The sequence below is a fragment of the Manis pentadactyla genome, chromosome 14, assembly GCF_030020395.1.
Source record: "Manis pentadactyla isolate mManPen7 chromosome 14, mManPen7.hap1, whole genome shotgun sequence".
NCBI lineage: Eukaryota > Metazoa > Chordata > Mammalia > Pholidota > Manidae > Manis > Manis pentadactyla.
Window position 1 is genome coordinate 90,826,315 of NC_080032.1, and position 17,626 is coordinate 90,843,940.

The 17,626-nt window shown below is 35.2% G+C and overlaps 1 protein-coding gene across 2 annotated transcripts in view; it reads left to right on the forward strand.

The window, feature by feature from the left end:
- The window catches only part of ARID2 (AT-rich interaction domain 2), a 164,879-nt gene that overhangs the window by 91,246 nt on the left and 56,007 nt on the right, over nucleotides 1-17,626 (forward strand). For both annotated transcript variants that reach the window (XM_036889222.2, XM_036889224.2), the window contains 2 exons: nucleotides 11,193-11,326; nucleotides 16,807-17,025. In XM_036889222.2, coding sequence (XP_036745117.2) covers nucleotides 11,193-11,326; nucleotides 16,807-17,025 — 353 coding nt within the window. The remainder of the gene's footprint in view (nucleotides 1-11,192; nucleotides 11,327-16,806; nucleotides 17,026-17,626) is intronic.

Here is a 17,626-nt window from a genome sequence, read left to right on the forward strand (position 1 = left end):
TCCATATATCCTCCAAAATCAGTAAAAATCACAAAAAGAACAAATAGAACTGTACAAAATCCATACTGTCAACATAAGTAGGAGGTAAACACACAGCAGAAGGAAACGGTATCCCAGATCACCACACTGAATGACGTAAACTCAACCAAGCATTTGGAGACATGAAAAACCAGCTAAAGTATTAATTAACAAAATAAACAAAAAAAAAGTTATCCCCCCCAAAACAAATAAACAGAATCACAAACAAACCTAGGAAGAAATGGGAAAAGATGGCAAAGATGTGGAAGAAAAAGACAGAAATCATCTTAGAAATGAATTCTAAATTCCAATATCCTCAAGGGGGAATGGACTCAAATGGGAATTGAAGTAAGGCAGAAAAATGATGAAGAAAATGAAAATGAACTAAAGAACACAGTTAAAGGGAAAGTGGTTGAAACAGAAGTGAGACCAAAAAAGAATCCTACATACATATATAATTAAATTAGAAAAACTGAACAATAGGAACAAACAATCTTTAAAACTATAGTTTTTAAAGGGGTCCTAGAAATAAGAGACCTGTATCTACATATTGAAAGAACCATAGTATACCTGGGGAAATTGTTCTTAGTCAGTTTTGTGCCCTTGTAAACTGTTAGACTTTTAGGATAAAGAAATTTGAGAACTTAAAGGAAAAAAAGACCAAATAACTTAGAGGGCAAAAAAAATTATACTAGCACAGACTTCTTAATAGAAACATACAAAGCAGAGTAACAGTGGAGCAGCATTTTCAAGAAACTACAGGGGAAAAAGCATGAACCAAGATTTTATATAAAGCCATGCTATTCTTCAAGTATCAAGAATAGAAAAACATTTTAAACATGTAAAACTCAGAGAATATTATAATATGACTCCTTCTTGAGGAGTCTACTAGGGTATAAGCTTTATCTAACAAAGAATTAACTAGTAAAACATCTACAGAAAGATACACAGTTATTATTAAATATATTTAGTTCTAAGATTAAACAGACGTGGCAACAAAGGGGAAGAATAATATGCAAATTTTACATTTTCTTAAAAGTAGAAATAACTACAAAGGAAAAGGCAAAAGAGAAAATAGAATAAGCTTATTGATTGTTTTAGAAGCAATAATTGGCAGTGAGAAGATACCACTGAAAGTTGCCATACTAGTTGATTGAGTAGTAAGAAAATGAGATTAAGGTATTGCAAATGTATAAACACACAGGTAACCAATAGAACAAGAATACAGACCCTCCTAAATGCCAAAAGAATTTAAAAACAGAAGAACATATATCACAAATGATATCTAATCACTGCTTTAGCTGTAACCCACAAACTTAGTTTTCATACTGAAAATACATTTACAGACAGTTAATATAAATAAATATTAACAAATTTTAAGAGGTAAAATCAACAAGAATGTGGAAGAATCAGCCTAAAGCAGAATACAAACAGAAACAAAAGAACCTGGATTTTAAATGATATATCAGGTGTAAAGACAAAAGAAGCTATAAAAATTAAACTGCATCCTAGAAAGTTTGCTTACTGCAGGTTTGAGCAAGTATGTAATTTTATTGGGAAAAAAACACCAGCCAGATTTCTCACTATCAGAGAAGAGAGTTAAAAATATGAAAAGGGAGAACTGTGACACTGATTGGCAGTGGAGGTATTAGTATGATCTCATGCTTTTACGTAGATACAGCTTTATACAAACCTGTGCACAGTTGATATTTCTCAAGTATACTGAAAGGGCCCAGAAGGAAAGATAATCGCTACAAGGAATAAACACACCTACTGTCCAAATTTTGGTATCTAAACACTATTCCTCATTAAAAAGAAGTAGTGTTCCCGGGGAAAAGGGTGATTCTAGGGCAGGAGCAGGGAAAATACAAGATGAGCTTATTATATCTTGTGCTATAAAGCAAGGAACTGCTGAAAAAATGAGAGGGACATGTCATAAGGTATAGAAGCTGGATTGAAAGAGTTGCCACTGGCCAAATCTGGGACGATTTGAGCTTTAGAATAAATAATGATAGGACTATAATAATAATGAAATAATTTGAGTCTGATGGTATAAGTAAATGGGAGAGAATGGAAAGAGCTCGCTCACAGTAGAATGAATACCAACTAATAAATATAAAAGGAAAAATGGAGTTAAAGTCATCATTACAGTAATTGATTCAGTCAGGAATCATCAGTGAATGCTAAAACTTAGTGGGTGAAAGTCTGATACAGAACAGGATATATACATAGCTTTAAAGTATTCTTTCCCATAAGTTAATTACTAATTTCCAAAAGGAAGAGTAGCTTAAAGTGATTTAACCTAGTAACCACAATCTTAAAGTAATCAAAATTAGCAATACCATCAGTGGGGCAGATTGACATTATGAATCTCATATATGCACTGGGATACATATTCACCTCTACGGTATTCCTGCCAAAAGTGTTCTGTGTATCTATTTTTTAAAAATCAGAAAAACCTAAATTGAGGGACTTTATATAAAAGAACTCTTCTATACACTTGAAAAATGTCAAGCTTATGAAAAACAAGGAGAAATAATTCTGAATGGTTCAGGAAAAATGTGTATGTGTACAGGGAGAGATTGAGAGATGGGGAAAGAATGAGAATATAATGATAAAGCAAGTGAGCAACATAACAATGGATGTATCTGGATTGAGGACATGTGAGTTTTTTGCAGAATTCTTGTGACTTTTAAGTATGAAACTATATTAAATATGAAAGTTGTTTTAAAGGGTTCAAAGCCCACAGAATTTGGGGGGGATTTTTCATACTTTGAAAAGTTATTTTTCCTATTTAAATGTAGATCTGAGAGTTTAATGATACATGAACAGTATTTTCAGCAACAGAATCACATGAAGGAAAGTCCATTTATAACCACCATTAAAAAAAAAACAACTCTCTTTCCATAAGGGTTTGTCTTTAAAAGTAATTTCTGTTCATTGTTAAAATTTCTCCTTTGAAAGGTAGATTGGGTACTTTTTGTCTTATTTTCTAAATTGTCTGTTAGGTAAGATACTGTTCATCCCTGTAATGGGAAAAGTTGGCAGATCTAGAACTTTTGAAAAGTAAATAACTCCTCTCAAGATTGGCAGCTCTTCTCAGATATAAAACCACACATATATGGCCAATAAATATACGATAAAGGAACCATGGACATACAATGGGGAAAGGACAGTCTCTTTAGCAGCTGGTATTGGCAAAACTGGACAGCTACATGTAACAGAATGAAACTGGATTATTGTCTAACTCCATACACAAAAGTAAACTCGAAATGGATCAAAGACCTGAATGTAAGTCATGAAACCATAAAACTCTTAGAAGAAAACATAGGCAAAAGTCTCTTGAATATAAACATGGGCAACTTTTTCCTGAACACATCTCCTCAGGCAAGGAAAACAAAATAAAAAATGAACAAGTGGGACTACATCAAGCTAAAAAGCTTCTGGACAGCAAAGGACACCATGAGCTGAACCAAAAGGCATCTACAGTATGGGAGATTATACTCGTGAACAACTTGGAGATACATCCATGAAAGAGGTTATGTTTACGAATATAATTGTATATTATATACAAATATATTTAGAGAATATATTCATAAATGGGGTAAACATCCAAAATATCTAAATAACACATGCCTCAACACCTAAAAAACAAATAACCCAATTAAAAAATGGGCAGAGGATCTGAACAGATACTTCTCCAAAGAAAAAATTCAGATGGCCAACAGGCACATGAAAAGATGCTCCACATCGCTAATCATCAGGGAAATGCAAATTAAAACCACAATGAGATCATCTCACACCAGTTAGGATGGCCAACGTCCAAAAGACAAGAAAGAAACAAATGCGAAGATGCAGAGAAAGGGGAACCCGCTTACACTGCTGGTGGGAATGTAAATTAGCTGAATCAACGATTGTGGAAAGCAATGTGGAGGTTCCTCAAAAAACTAAAAACAGAGATACCATTTGACCCAGGAATTCCACTGCTAGGAATTTACCGAAAGAAAACAAGATCCCTGATTCAAAAAGGCATGTACCCCTATGTTTACTGCAGCACTATTTACAATAGCAAAGATATGGAAGCAACCTAAGTGTCCATCAGTAGATGAATGGATAAAGAAGAGGTGGTACATATACACAATGGAATATTATTCAGCCATAAAAAGAAAACAAATCCTACCATTTGCAACGACATGGATGGAACTGGAGGGTATTATGCTCAGTGAAATAAGCCAAGCAGAGAAAGACAAGTACCCAGTGATTTCCCTCATTTGTGGAGCATAAGAACAAAGCAAAACTGAAGGAACAAAAGAGCAGCAGACTCACAGACTTCAAGACTGGACTAGCGGTTACTAAAAGGAAGCGGGGTGGGGAGGGCGGAGAGATAGGGAGAAGGGGATTAGGGGCACTATAATCCGCAATCACAATATAGGTTGGGCACGGGGAAGGCAGTCAAGCACCGAGAAAACAAGTGATGACTCAGTAGCATCTTGCCACGCAGATAGTGACTGCAGTGGAGGGGGAAGGGCTTGATAATATGGATGAATGTTGAAACCGCAGTGTTGTTCATGTGAAACCGTCATAAGATTGTTATGTCAATGATACTTTGATAACATTTTTTTAAAAAGACTGGCAACTCTTCAGTACTCTTCACTAAGATGTCCGTCCAACCTCTGTAGTGAAAATATTTTTCTTAGTCACTTCACATCTCCTTATGTTGTGTTTGACTTATGCTTGAAGATTTTGCTGTATCTCAAAGACCTTGTTTTTATATAATTGGCCACGTTGAAATCATCCTGTGGCATTGAGAGCACTTCTGATTTCACCTTCGTTTCATCATCTTACCTGTTAATGATGCAATAAATGCTTTTTGCATCTCTGATCTTCCCCTGAAATCTTCCCTTCCTTCTCTTACTTTTTCCCCTCTCTGCTTTCTCTTTCACTTCCTCCATCTCCTCCCTTTGCTCCCCTCCCCTTCTTTGCCTTCACAATTAAAGCAGCTGCTGCTTTCTGGCTTTCAGTAGAATTAACATGTTTTCATGAAAATGGTTTTGTAAAAAAAAAAGTCATTTGCTTATGTGTGGATGTATCTTGTCTGGTACAGCTTTCTCTTAATGATTCGCCAAAAAGTAGTTGTTTGTGAATTTCATTTTTGATAGAGTGTCTAGCAAATACTATAAAGTCAGATATGTTAGAAACATCTGTACTTGAATTCAGCCACATAGAAAACCTCTCACACAGTGTAATTTGTTCTAATCCTTATTTCTTTAACTTCTCAGTAGTTTTGTATCATTTTCCACCAGTATTTGTTTTGTTGCCATTTTTTCCATGTATTAATTTAGCCATTTTTATCATGAGAAAATGAAATTTTCCCCAGTGATTTGGAAGTTGGCCTCTTTTGTAAGTATTTATCAGTACACTTACTTGAAATAATATTTATTTTTAAGCTCTAAAAAGTTTTGATTAACTTTCAATTACTTACAAAATATTGGCTGAGAAAAATGTAGAGGTTTTTCTTAAATTCTGGATTCTTAGTTTTAAATGTCTCATTAATAGTCAGTAACATAAAAAGTATAATGTTAAACTAGGACACGGTTCATTACCCACAGGGATGTAAATCCATAGTCCACTTGGGTTTTTTTCTTTGGTAATTTAGAAATCTTTTAGCCTTACTTCTTTAATATCATAGTATTGTTGGCAATGAGCTGATATTAGAAGTGTCATGTCTGCTGTTTCCTTGTCTTACTTTGCTTGCGTTATCCAAACTGATTTCTTTGAAGGAATCTATTTACTCTTACTCTTTTTGTGAGAGATAATTTGGTTAAAATTATTATCTTTAAATATACTTAATCTTGATACACACAGACATTAGGTCATGGAATCTAATGCATAAATTTCTACTGGTCAAAGGCTAACAAATGAATGAGGATTCCACTAGTTAGCCCCTCCACAAAAAATTAGAAGCGCGGCCAAGAACCTATTTCCCCCAAAACGAGCAGTGAGAATCAGCCCACTGTTCTCACTCCTCCCATCTAAGCTGCGTGCACTGAGGTTCTAATTCATCTACTGCGACTTCCTCCTCTTCCTTCACTGTTTTGGAAAAGTTCTTGAACTTCATATTAGGAGTGTCATTTTCAAGTTATTTTAATAGTTCTACATTCTTTTATGATTAGCAATGGCATTTGCATTCTCTTTTCTAACATAATTATGATCGGGACGAACATCTGAGTTTAAGCAGTGTCTATACATCATCAGTCATCTGTATTGTTGTTTAGCCATTCCTTATTTTTTATTAGTCTATCAGTTAGAGTAATTATTTGTTTTTGTTTCTGGAGAGCTTTGTGGCTTTTTATCCTTCTGCGTCTTTACATATGAAAATGGGTCTCTGTTGTTTTAGATGAGCAACCTGATGGGGCGGGATATCTTGTGAAATGACTTTTCTCCTCAGAACTGATGTTCATTTTCTGCTAGAAGTCGATTCTGAAGAGCCGCCAGAGCCTAGCGGCGGCTCTGTGTGACATGTGAGGAGGGTTGGCTGCGGGACTTGGAGGCATCTTTTCTGTCTCTGAGCCTAACTCTTCCATCAAGAGTCTGAAGGTTTTTCTCTTTTCATTAATGTTTGCACCTTGAGCCCCCTGACACCCCAGCCCCAGGGAACTTTGGCTCCTGTTCGTTTCTTCTGGTCTTTCTTTCAGGACTATCAGGGTTGTTTTCTTCCTGTGTTTGGGCTCCTGTTCATCATACATGTCTCATTTTGTCCACCAGTTGTTTTCATTAATTCTTGTCCTTCTCACATAGAACAGTTTCCAAAGCTTGCCCTCTACATTACCTGAAGTGATCTTCTACATTGTCAAATATACTCTTATAAATGTCCCCAGCCCCCCAGCCCCCAGGGCATAAACCTGGGCTGAGAAATTTCATGACCTTTATGGTTTCCAGGCCACCATATTTGATTTTGTGCCTGGTGTTTCATCTTTAAGTTGCTTGTGCACCACATCAATAGAGTTCCCGTCACCTGATGGCAGTCTCTCCGTGTTGGTGCTTCTGGTAGGTACCCCTTATCTCTGGGTCTTTGGGTTCATTTTGACAAAGAGGCTACAAGGTGAAGTTTATAAATAATCTTGGACAACCACCAAGTTCAGCTTCTTCAATAATTGCAGTCCTCTGGATCAGACACATCCTTGTATTCTTTTGAGTATCTAAAGGAAATACAAATCAAACTTGCTTTTGATGTGTTTTGGCCCAGGGATCTTGTCCACTTTCCACTGGACCACATTCCTTTGCAAATTAGTCTTGTGGGTCCTGGAGATTGCTTTAGGGGACCAGAATTTCTAACTTACAAATGATGCCATCTCCTCTGTTTTTACTCTTTAAAGTTCATTGCAGTCGGATTTAAGGAAGAGATGAGTATGAGTCCTTGAAGTGCATCTTTTCCAAAAACATTTCAAAGTTTTTATGTTGAAGTGTTTCCAATCATATATATTTGATTTTTTCCCCTTGATGAAAGAATAATGAAGAGTTTTCTTCATTTGTTATTCTCACTAATGTTGTTTTAATTTCCAGTAGTTCTACCAAAGTATCTACAGATGAAATTTTATGGTATCTAGGAATTGTTTTAAAATAATCTGGGAGAGGAATGTGAAGGTGACTAATTGTGGTATGGATGGAACAAAACTGACCTTGAGTTGGTACCTGATGGGTACTAGTCTCTCTACTTTGTACATGGGCTTGGAATTTTATATTATTATAAAAGCTGTTTTTAATTTTTTTCCAAGAGTTTAATTTTTTGTTTGAAAAAAATGTCTTTGAATTGCATTGTGGTTAGAGAATGTGCCCTATACAATATTTAACCTATTTATTGTGGGTTTCTGTATGAATTGATATACGATCAGCTTTATGATTTCTGTGATATAAAAATCATTATGTGTCTAATAAATCAATCTTGTTGGTAATTATATTCACATCTTCTACTAATTTATTTTTTGTGTACTTAATCTGTCAGATACTACAATAGTTTAATTTTTCCCACATACATAATAATACTTTCATTATTTGATCCCACATGTTCTGCATGGACTCTTTCCACCCATTTTATTGTTTACACTTACTAAACTTGTTAATTGAGCAGTGCCATTTAAAGTAATTTCTATACTATATGCTAACTCACCATATTTGTCTCCTTCCTGAAAGTCTGTGACCAATGACATAAAAGCCACCATTGTATTATATTAATTATTATAACAAAATAATTAAATGCCAAGCTGAAGAAAAAGAAGATACAGCTTACCCTGCCTGAATCTGTTTGGATTGTTGAACTAGGGAACCTAGTTCTCTGTGGTTGCTTGGTGTGAGAGTTCTTGCCATTTGGATTCCAATATTTAACCAGTCTTGAGTTAAATATGTAGTGCACTAGGCACTGTAAGAGCTCAGTAAATACTTGTTTGATTAAATACTGAACTATTCAAGTGATATCAATGACTTTGAGAGGAAAGAGAAATGTATAGTCTAGCATTTGTACTTAAAGGAGTGAACACTGTATCCATCAGTGTGTAAGCTCAAAGTTGATAGAAAATTAGAAGACTTAGACTTTGAAATGTATTTTACCTGCTTTCTCTGTCAATACGATTTAGTTTTTAGAAGTGTAACTCTTTGAAAAACCAAAAAAAAGACTTTGTGCTTATTTATTGACAGGGACAACAGATCAGAACTGACTGCCAAAACCTTAGTTGAATTAAGAAAGGTTGAGTCTCAGTTGGAAATATTTAATCATGATAAGGAGAACAAGTATTGCCAGTCAAGCCAGGGAAATAAAAATTTCAAAAATCACAGTAATTTGCCTAACCACAAATTTCTGGGGATTAGAATTATGTAAAAAATCTGTTTGGAGGAATAGGGTTAGAATGTCCCAAGCAATGAGAAGTCATGTATGTTTTTTAAACCTTATGAAAATTTGAATTATAAAGGGTTATGTATATAATAATACGTACTAATTATTTCGAGTATATAACAATTGTGTTGTCAGAGCACTCCATTACTTGTTCTCTGTTTTGGTTGTTCTAGGAGGGGAAAATCATATTTATGGTTCTTTCTTTACTAGTAATGCTTTCTTCCCCAGCTGTAATAAAAAACACAAATTTTAAATCTGCTCAATTATGAGTAACAAATATATAGAGAACATACAAAACATGTTATTAATGTAAGATTTTGATTTTAAAATTCTACATCTTACTGTTATTATATTTAGATAAAAATTATTTAATAAAGAATATTTTTAGTTTGTTTTAACCATTCGGCACCTAGTTCAGTCAATTATGAAAGACAGTAGTACTCTCTATGCCTCTGTCAGTACCGTCCCTGAGTAATTTCATGTGATGTAGATGATCCATCATTTTCAGAAAAGGTCACTTAATTTTGAGCAGTGTTTCTGTCTAAATTTACATTTATTTTTCTTTTTATGATATTTGCATTAGAAATTCAAAAGAATAGGCTTGATGTATTTACCTGTTTAAGTCCATTTTGGGCCTATGCTATAGAGAGACTGCCTCTTTTTACATCCTTCTGTTTGTTTTGTATTTTTGGCTGTAAGTTCTGTCTGCTGGGGACATCCCCAAGATCAGGGAGAAATGTGTGCAGCTGCGTGCTCTCCTCAGTGCCCAAGGGCCTCGTCTGTGCGTCTGCTGCGCTTTTGCAGACTGCATCTCTGACAGTCAAGTGCTGGATCCTGCAGCTGTTAAGCTGCCGGCTAGGAAGGAATTCCTTGCTCAAGCTTACATGGAGAACTTGGAGGGAACTGAAAGGGACAGTTTAATTCCTTTCCAGGCTCAAAGATGTGAATTATTGTGCCTTGCAAAGCTGGAAAGGGGAAAATGAGGAATGATAATGATTTTCCATGTCATTAGTTTTTGTTATTTGTAAAATTATAGCTTCCATTCATCCTACCTTGAAAGTTAAGGTTTGACACTGAAAAGAATACTCCTGATGCCATCTGTACGTTTATTGATACCCACCCTCCCTCATCTCAGCCGCCTGTAACTAAAACAGCAAAGGGGTGGGTAGCTGCAGGACTTTTGAAATAACTACTAGTGGAGCTGGGGTATCCCTGGGTCAAGAGTGGCAGATGGAGTCATCTGTAAAATAAGCACATCAAGAACTTTGCTATGCTAAATGTAAGTCATTGTATTTAATCAGCTTAATGTCTTACTTGTAAAGTACAGTAACAAGTTTGTCAGTTACAGCATTGTATTTGATGGGTTTGATCAATTGTATCCCCATGTTAAAATCTTACTTGGGAATCTTATTATAAACTGGTAGGTAACGATTGATTGAGAACTTGAAATTTTAATTCTAATTAATATTAAGAAGATTGATCATACCCAGTAATAGTGATAGAGGGATACAGAAACTATCTTATAAATTAGTCATAATGTATTAGGCACATCCCTTTTGGATGGGAATTTGGCTATATTGCTGTTTAAAGGGGTATAGCATTTCCACTGTCTCTCCAGAGAAAAATACTCAAAACAAGTGCAAGAGTAAGCTTATTGTTACCTGATTTGTAAGAGCAAAACACAAAGCTGAAAGTAACTAAATGTATCACTGAGTTCTAGTTAAATTTACTGTACCAATAAGATGAAATTATATAGCTGTTAAGAGTTAGGTGGCAATATGTGAATTGACATACCTAGATACCTAAGATATCTGGTAAAAGACGTTAGGTAAAAATGTGCACAAAAAATATACTGAAGTATGTATCTGATCCTGCAGTTATCTCTGAAGAGTGAGATTGAAGAGGCCAGAATCTTCTCATTTTCACTTGGTTTTTAAATAACGCTGTATAATATTTTTTAAGTCAGCAAATAAAGTCTGTTGCCATTCATTTACATATGGTTATCCATTGTATAATGGATATAATGGATACATGAGTACATGGATACTCCCTACTTTTGAATTTTTATATAAGTAATCGTGTGGTCTTTTCTAAAATACAGAAAACGTTAGAACCACTTCAGTGAGTTTCTCTGCAGTATTACTTCTGAAGTGACTGTTCCACTACTAAGCTTTGTGGTATTTTTCTTTTTTAATTTAGGGCCTCCAGAAAAGGAAAACAGATACACATGGTAGGAGTAAGATGTAACTTTATTTTTAAACCTCTGCGGTGTGTTTTTCTATTTCAGTTACCTAGAAAAGTACGAGAAAGTTCATCATTTTGGGGAGGAGGATGATGAGGTCCCACCAGGCAATCCGAAGCCACAGCTTCCTATTGGTGCAATTCCATCTTCCTACAATTACCAGCAACACAGTGTGTCAGGTAAACCTCACTGGGATTTAACATGGTGTATTGGAAAGTAGGCATCAGCCAACGCGTTAGTCCCCTGCTGTGTACGGAACACTTGGCCTTGGGGTAATGCAGCTTCCAAAGGTCCACATCTAAGTGGTATCAGGGCCCTTTCTGTCATGGGCTGCATTAGAGTTCTGGTTGCAAGAATTTTCAGTTACAGATACCTAAATTTTCAAGTGAAGTTTTTTTTCCTTATTATTTTTGACTCATGGTCATTTGAATCTGAATAGTCACTAAAAAGAGAAAAAAAAGGTCCTCTTAGTATTGAGGAAACCAAGAATACTTCTGTAGCACCCACTAGATTTTCTACAACTACTGGAACTCCCAGCCCCGAAATTCCTCAGAAGTTTTCTAGCTATTTGACTATTTTCTTGCCATACTACCAGGAGTAAGATGTTTTCACTTATGTCATTCTTGTAATAGTTACAAAGGACTCAAATTGGAAGTAATTAGATTGAGAGTTTAATAAAGAAGTTTCTGAGTCAGAGTAGATGGGGGCCCCAGTGTTTGGTGCATTTGGGTATCAGGGCTGTGATGACTGGGAAGAATGCTCCAAAGATGTAAGCATCTCTTTTCTTCAGTCACCAGCATTTGGCCTAAAAAGGGAAGATACATCTTTCTCAAGGGTATGTTCTTGATAAATTTATAATTTTCTAGATACTTATTCTTCATTGGTCCCAGTCTCTTATAGGTTATTCTTAGATTTTAAACTCTAATGTGCTGTCACTAATTTTTTATTTTATTTTCCATTATCATTTCTAAAGTGTCTTTGATATTGGACTCCATATTTCCTCCCCAGTCAATACTAACTGAAGAAGCAATCTCTTATAATCTGTCACCACCATTAGAAGAGGTTTCATCTGATGCTTTTCTATATTTAGGGCAGAGGGTGGTGAGTGCAAACCAAACCTAGCTTTGTTTTTAATGAGCAGTTTGTTACTACCTCAAGAACCAAGGTTAAAGGGGGTATTTTAGGTCACCATGTAGAGTATCATGCTTCTAGTTGATGCTGACAAAATATAACAGGGTGACTTGTTAGGTGATATGCTCCCTGTTCCCAGAAAGAACTAATGACTATTACTGAATCTCAAGGATGTTGTAGAAGGTGTTCCTACATACTGTCCAAGTCCCTTTTACAACCATTATTAACTTGATGGCTGTGTGATTCCTACATTTCAGCAATGGCAGAGCTGTCCCTTCTTGGAGCTTAAGTAGAGTTTGGTGTCTGCTACTGTAGTTTCCTAAACTGACCTGTTTCTATATTTGATCTTGTTTAAAATGAATTTTTTGCCTGTATCCATGTTGTATTCTCCCCCAATTAAACTGCTTTACTTAAGAATGATGATGCAAATATTTCTGGTACTTCAGAAGCCTAGTGAGGGTCATTGTTAGGGCACACAGGTTATGGGAATGATCAGAATTGCTTAACCTGGTGATAATAACTCCTCTCTGATGTGTTGTCCTATGTCTGTCTCATTTTTTTTAATAGGAGAATCTGAGCAGTTCTGTAACATATGTAGTATGAGAAAACCAGGATGGGAACTCGTAAAAAGAAAGAGAGTCAGAATGGGTGGGGAACATCAGACCATAGTATATCTAATTCATAACAAGAAGGCATGGTGTTTCAGGGCAGTGCTTATGAATGGGAAGGTGCTTTTAGTTTTTAGGATCCCATAGCAACATCATGATGTTGCTCTAAAAGTGAGCATGGTTATCAATATAGAAATCTTGCACTGGTGATTGTTTTTGAGTGCCATTAAGGAAAATAGAGTGCCCTTTATAGCTGTGTGTGTTTGTGTGTGTGTGTGTGTGTGTGAAGGAAAATAGAGTGCCCTTTATAGCTGTGTGTGTGTGTGTGTGTGTGTGTGTGTGTGTGTGTGTGTGTGTGTGTGTGAAATCTTGCACTGGTGATTCTTTTTGAGTGCCATTAAGGAAAATAGAGTGCCCTTTATAGCTGTGTGTGTGTGTGCACGCATGCGTGCATGTATGTGTGTGTGTGTGTGTTTTAAATAAACCCCAAAATGGAATTACCTAGGTCGAGATTAAGAGCCTTAAGGAAGTTTTAGTTATAAATTTTAAAAGATTTGTGTCTACATTTGATCATATAGCCCTATTGTCCTTTGAGGTTTTGGATAAATGTATTTGGATAAATATTTATCTAGAGATACTTATGTTGTTGATATTAAGAAAAGCTATTCTAAAACAATATTTGAAAGGTAATATAATAAATTTCAATTGGCAATAACACCAGGACATTTGATATGAAGTACAGTTCTACTCATAATGGTCAATTCCACAAAATGTCAAAAAGAATATTGTATAGTGCTAGAATGTGGAATCAAATTTTCCCATGAGAATATTGACTCATTTTGTCCAGTGACTTTGGGTGGCAAAAATTACTGAGCATATTTTGCCTTGCGCTTTAGGATCATCAAACATTGGCATCAATATGTGGTGCTTTGCCATTTATTTGCAGTTTTCCATACTTTTCTTGCTGTAATTCTTTGGTTTCCTTCTTTTTCTGTTTTGCCTCATTATTGGTTTGGATGCAGTCTGTTCAGCAGAACTATAAGGCAGGATTATTAAGAACTTTTTGCTAGTGGTCTCTTACACTAAAATTAAAATTTTAATTTTTAAATTAAAATAAATATTTAAGAATTTGTTTTCAATATAGCAGAAAAATTGTGAAAGGCAAAATTGACAAATGACAACTCATTGAAATGAACAGAATTGTAGGATTTTAGTGCTAGCCAGGATTCTGGTGATCATTTAATCCAATCCAGTCTAAGCGTTTTGGTAAAAGCCAGCTGTGCTATTTGCATTTTTGGTAGATAAATTTGGAAAAGTTTCATACAGCAAGTTTTTCTTTGTTTTTTTGTTTTTGGTCATATCAGTTGTATTAAGTAAATATTTTCCTTTAAATGTCCCATATTCTGACTTAAGCAAGCACTGAGGATACCAGTGGAAGTGATGTGCAGTGCAGATGGCACTCCGGGAGCGGCTTCCCCGCCCTCCGCATCGAGGCACCCTGAGAAGCGGCTGCTTCAGATTGACTTTGTCAGCAGTGATCTGTTTCGTATAAACTTTGAGTCAAGAATGTTGAAGATAAATTTCTAATCCCATTCTGATTATAGAATCATAGCTGTTTGATCATATATCCTTGGGGAGGGGAGGAAGGATCTTAAAATGTAAGCATTTTCTCTTACATTGTCTTAGGGCTCTTTACCAAACCTGATATAATTAAAGGACTTTTCATAATTAGAATATTTTAAGATTTCATTTTAATTGGAGGTGACTTTGGCATAGTCTTTCAAGTAAGGATGTACTCAGTTGAGTATCTGATGGTGCCTCATTTTTCAGTAATAAACAGCAATTTTAGGATCATATTGAAAGCACATAGACAGTGCTGTGGCAGTTATCGATGGGAATTCCACATTTGTTCTGTTCAGGAACTCGGCCTGAGAGTTCAGTGGAACCAGGAAAGCTTAACTATTGCTGAGACTTGGCTCTTCCTCACCAATTCCAGGGTATTGCATAGAATACTGCAACTGTTCCCTGTCCTCACCTTTCTGTTGCTTTTTCTCCAGATGCTTCTTTTATATTTTATTTATGGGGTATTTCATTTGTCAAGATTAAAAAAGTTACTGTTCAACCTTAAACATTATAAAGAATCTGTGTCATGTAGTTTATAACTGTTGTGGCACGTCTTCACCATTATATTACTGGAGAAATTTCTAGAATATTTTAGAATTGAGGAGACATCTATCTCCCCAAATGTCTACATTGGGAAGTGGAATTTCCTCCCTACGTGACTTTCTCTTATGGCATGTTGTGACAGTACAATTCTGCTTGCATTCCATTTGGTGAGGTTTAAATAAGTTTCCTTTTAAAAATCCATATGTTTCTGAAATGTTCCTTCTATAAGTTTTCAAACTCTTGTTTTCTTGCCTTCTCCCATTAAACTAGTTCATCTCTGTGTGAAAAATGTACATGAGGCATGTGTCTAAGGAAGGCTACAGCTGCCAAGGCTTAGACTTCACCAATTAAGAGTCAGTATTTCTAGAGACATAAACACTTTTTTATGGGTATAATTATAATTATAAATTAGTGTTCTGTAAGCCCATCTTCCCTACCTTCAAGTTTTTTAAAGTGTTTCAAGTTAATTTTCTATAGAAAATCTTAGATATCTTGGGTGAGGCAAAGATTTCTTAGGACACAAAAGCATGAGCCAAAAAGGTAAAAAATTTTAAATCAGACTTCATCAAAATTAAAACTTCAGTTCTTTGAAGACACTGTTAAGAAAATGAAAAGCCCCTTTCAGGAAGAAAATGTTTACAAAAAAGATACTTAGATAAAGTGACTCATATTCAGAATATTTAAGTCTGACGATATCTGAAGTGCTGGTAAGGCTGTAGAGCAATGACTCTCGGTGCACTGCCGGCGGTGATACAGGACGGCACCCACTTTGGAAAACAGTCCCACAGCTTCTTTCAGACTTAAACATACACTTACACATGGCCCAACAATACAAGAGAAATGAAAAAATACTTCCGCCCAAAGTCCTGTATGTGAATGTTTATAATTATGTTCATCAGTGCCCAGAACTGAAACAGTCCAAATGCCCCTCAACCAAGGAAGATAAGTAAATTGTGTCATGTCCAGAGGAGGGCAGCAAAAGGAGCAAACTACTGGTACGGGCATCGTCTTGGGCAGTGACCTCAGAAGCATTTTGCTAAATGAAAGCAGTCAGACACAAGAGGCTACTACATACTGTGTGATTCCATTTATTTGGCATTTTAAAACAAAACAAAGCTGTGGAACAGAAAGTAGATCAGTTGTTGTCTGTGGGTAGAGAAAGGGATTGACTTTAAAGGAGCATAAAGAAACTTTTCTGGGGTGATGGAAATACTCTATACTCATTGTGGTTATGGTTAAAAGACTGTATTGCCAAAACTCATAGAATTATAGAACTAAAAAGCATGCAGTTTACTATGTTAACTATATCACAATAGATCTGACCTGAAAAGGTAGTAATTCCTTATAGTTAAAGAAGATAGGCAGTGTGTATAAAATTATATAAAAAATCTCAAAGGAACCAGTCTCTGTGGCTTATAGGATATAAAAATCAGAATAAGTGCCTTAAAATGCAATAGAATAAAGTGTAGGCTTGGTTAAAATAATTATAATAATAATTTTATAATTATAAAAATAACCATAAGCAATAATAATTTGGTACTGATTTCCAAGAGGGTGTGTACATTTTTTTGTGTTTTAATACTTTTTCAAGAATGTAATTTTAACCCAAGTTCAGAAAGTTGAACTCTTTAAAGTTCTACTCAGTTTATATTTTATAAAGGAAACAAGTTTCTGTCCTGTATTCAGAAGATACTAACCAAAATAGCTTCTAATCTTTAATGTACTTAAGATGATTTTGTTTTTATCATTTTTAGATTATCTGCGTCAAAGTTATGGGCTATCTATGGACTTCAATTCGCCAAATGATTATAATAAACTGGTGCTGTCACTGTTATCTGGACTCCCAAATGAAGTGGACTTTGCTATTAATGTGTGCACTCTCCTGTCAAATGAGAGCAAGCATGTCATGCAGCTTGAAAAAGACCCTAAAATCATCACTTTGTTACTTGCTAACGCCGGGGTGTTTGACGACAGTAAGTTTTAAGCTGAAAATATTACGTGGCCAGTCTATAAAGGGGTGGTGAGTTTTTTTAAGGTTTTTAAGGAGAAATGCACTTTTTATTAGTGTAATAGCATTCTTTATTTAATTTTATTACATTAAATATTTAAGGCAATGAATGCTTGAGGTTTTTTTTAACTTTAAATATTTGAATAATAAGTGTCTCACTGGAGCTTTTAATAAAAAATCTGGGTTTTTCTTAGAGTAATATATGGGTTTCTTGATTTGAGGAGATTAATAGAAAATTTTGATAGAGAAAAACCAGGACCTGGAAGAAACTGTTTTCCTGAGGTCTGGTTCTGCTAGTGTGTGGTTATAACCTTTAACTAAACAGTTCAGGTCAATGCATTTGAGAATTTGCTGCCTAAATAATTAAAGTAAGATTTATCAAATATTTTATATCCCTTTTACTTGTAGGATTTGCTATTTATGGGTTTTTATAAATAAAATCCTTTATTTTTGGTGAAATTATTTCTTATTAAACCCAGGTTACTTTTCAGACCATGTTTCTGATTTATCTGATTATAGTTTAATAGTGATTTATATGTTTTGAAATCTTTCCCTGCTTATAGTTT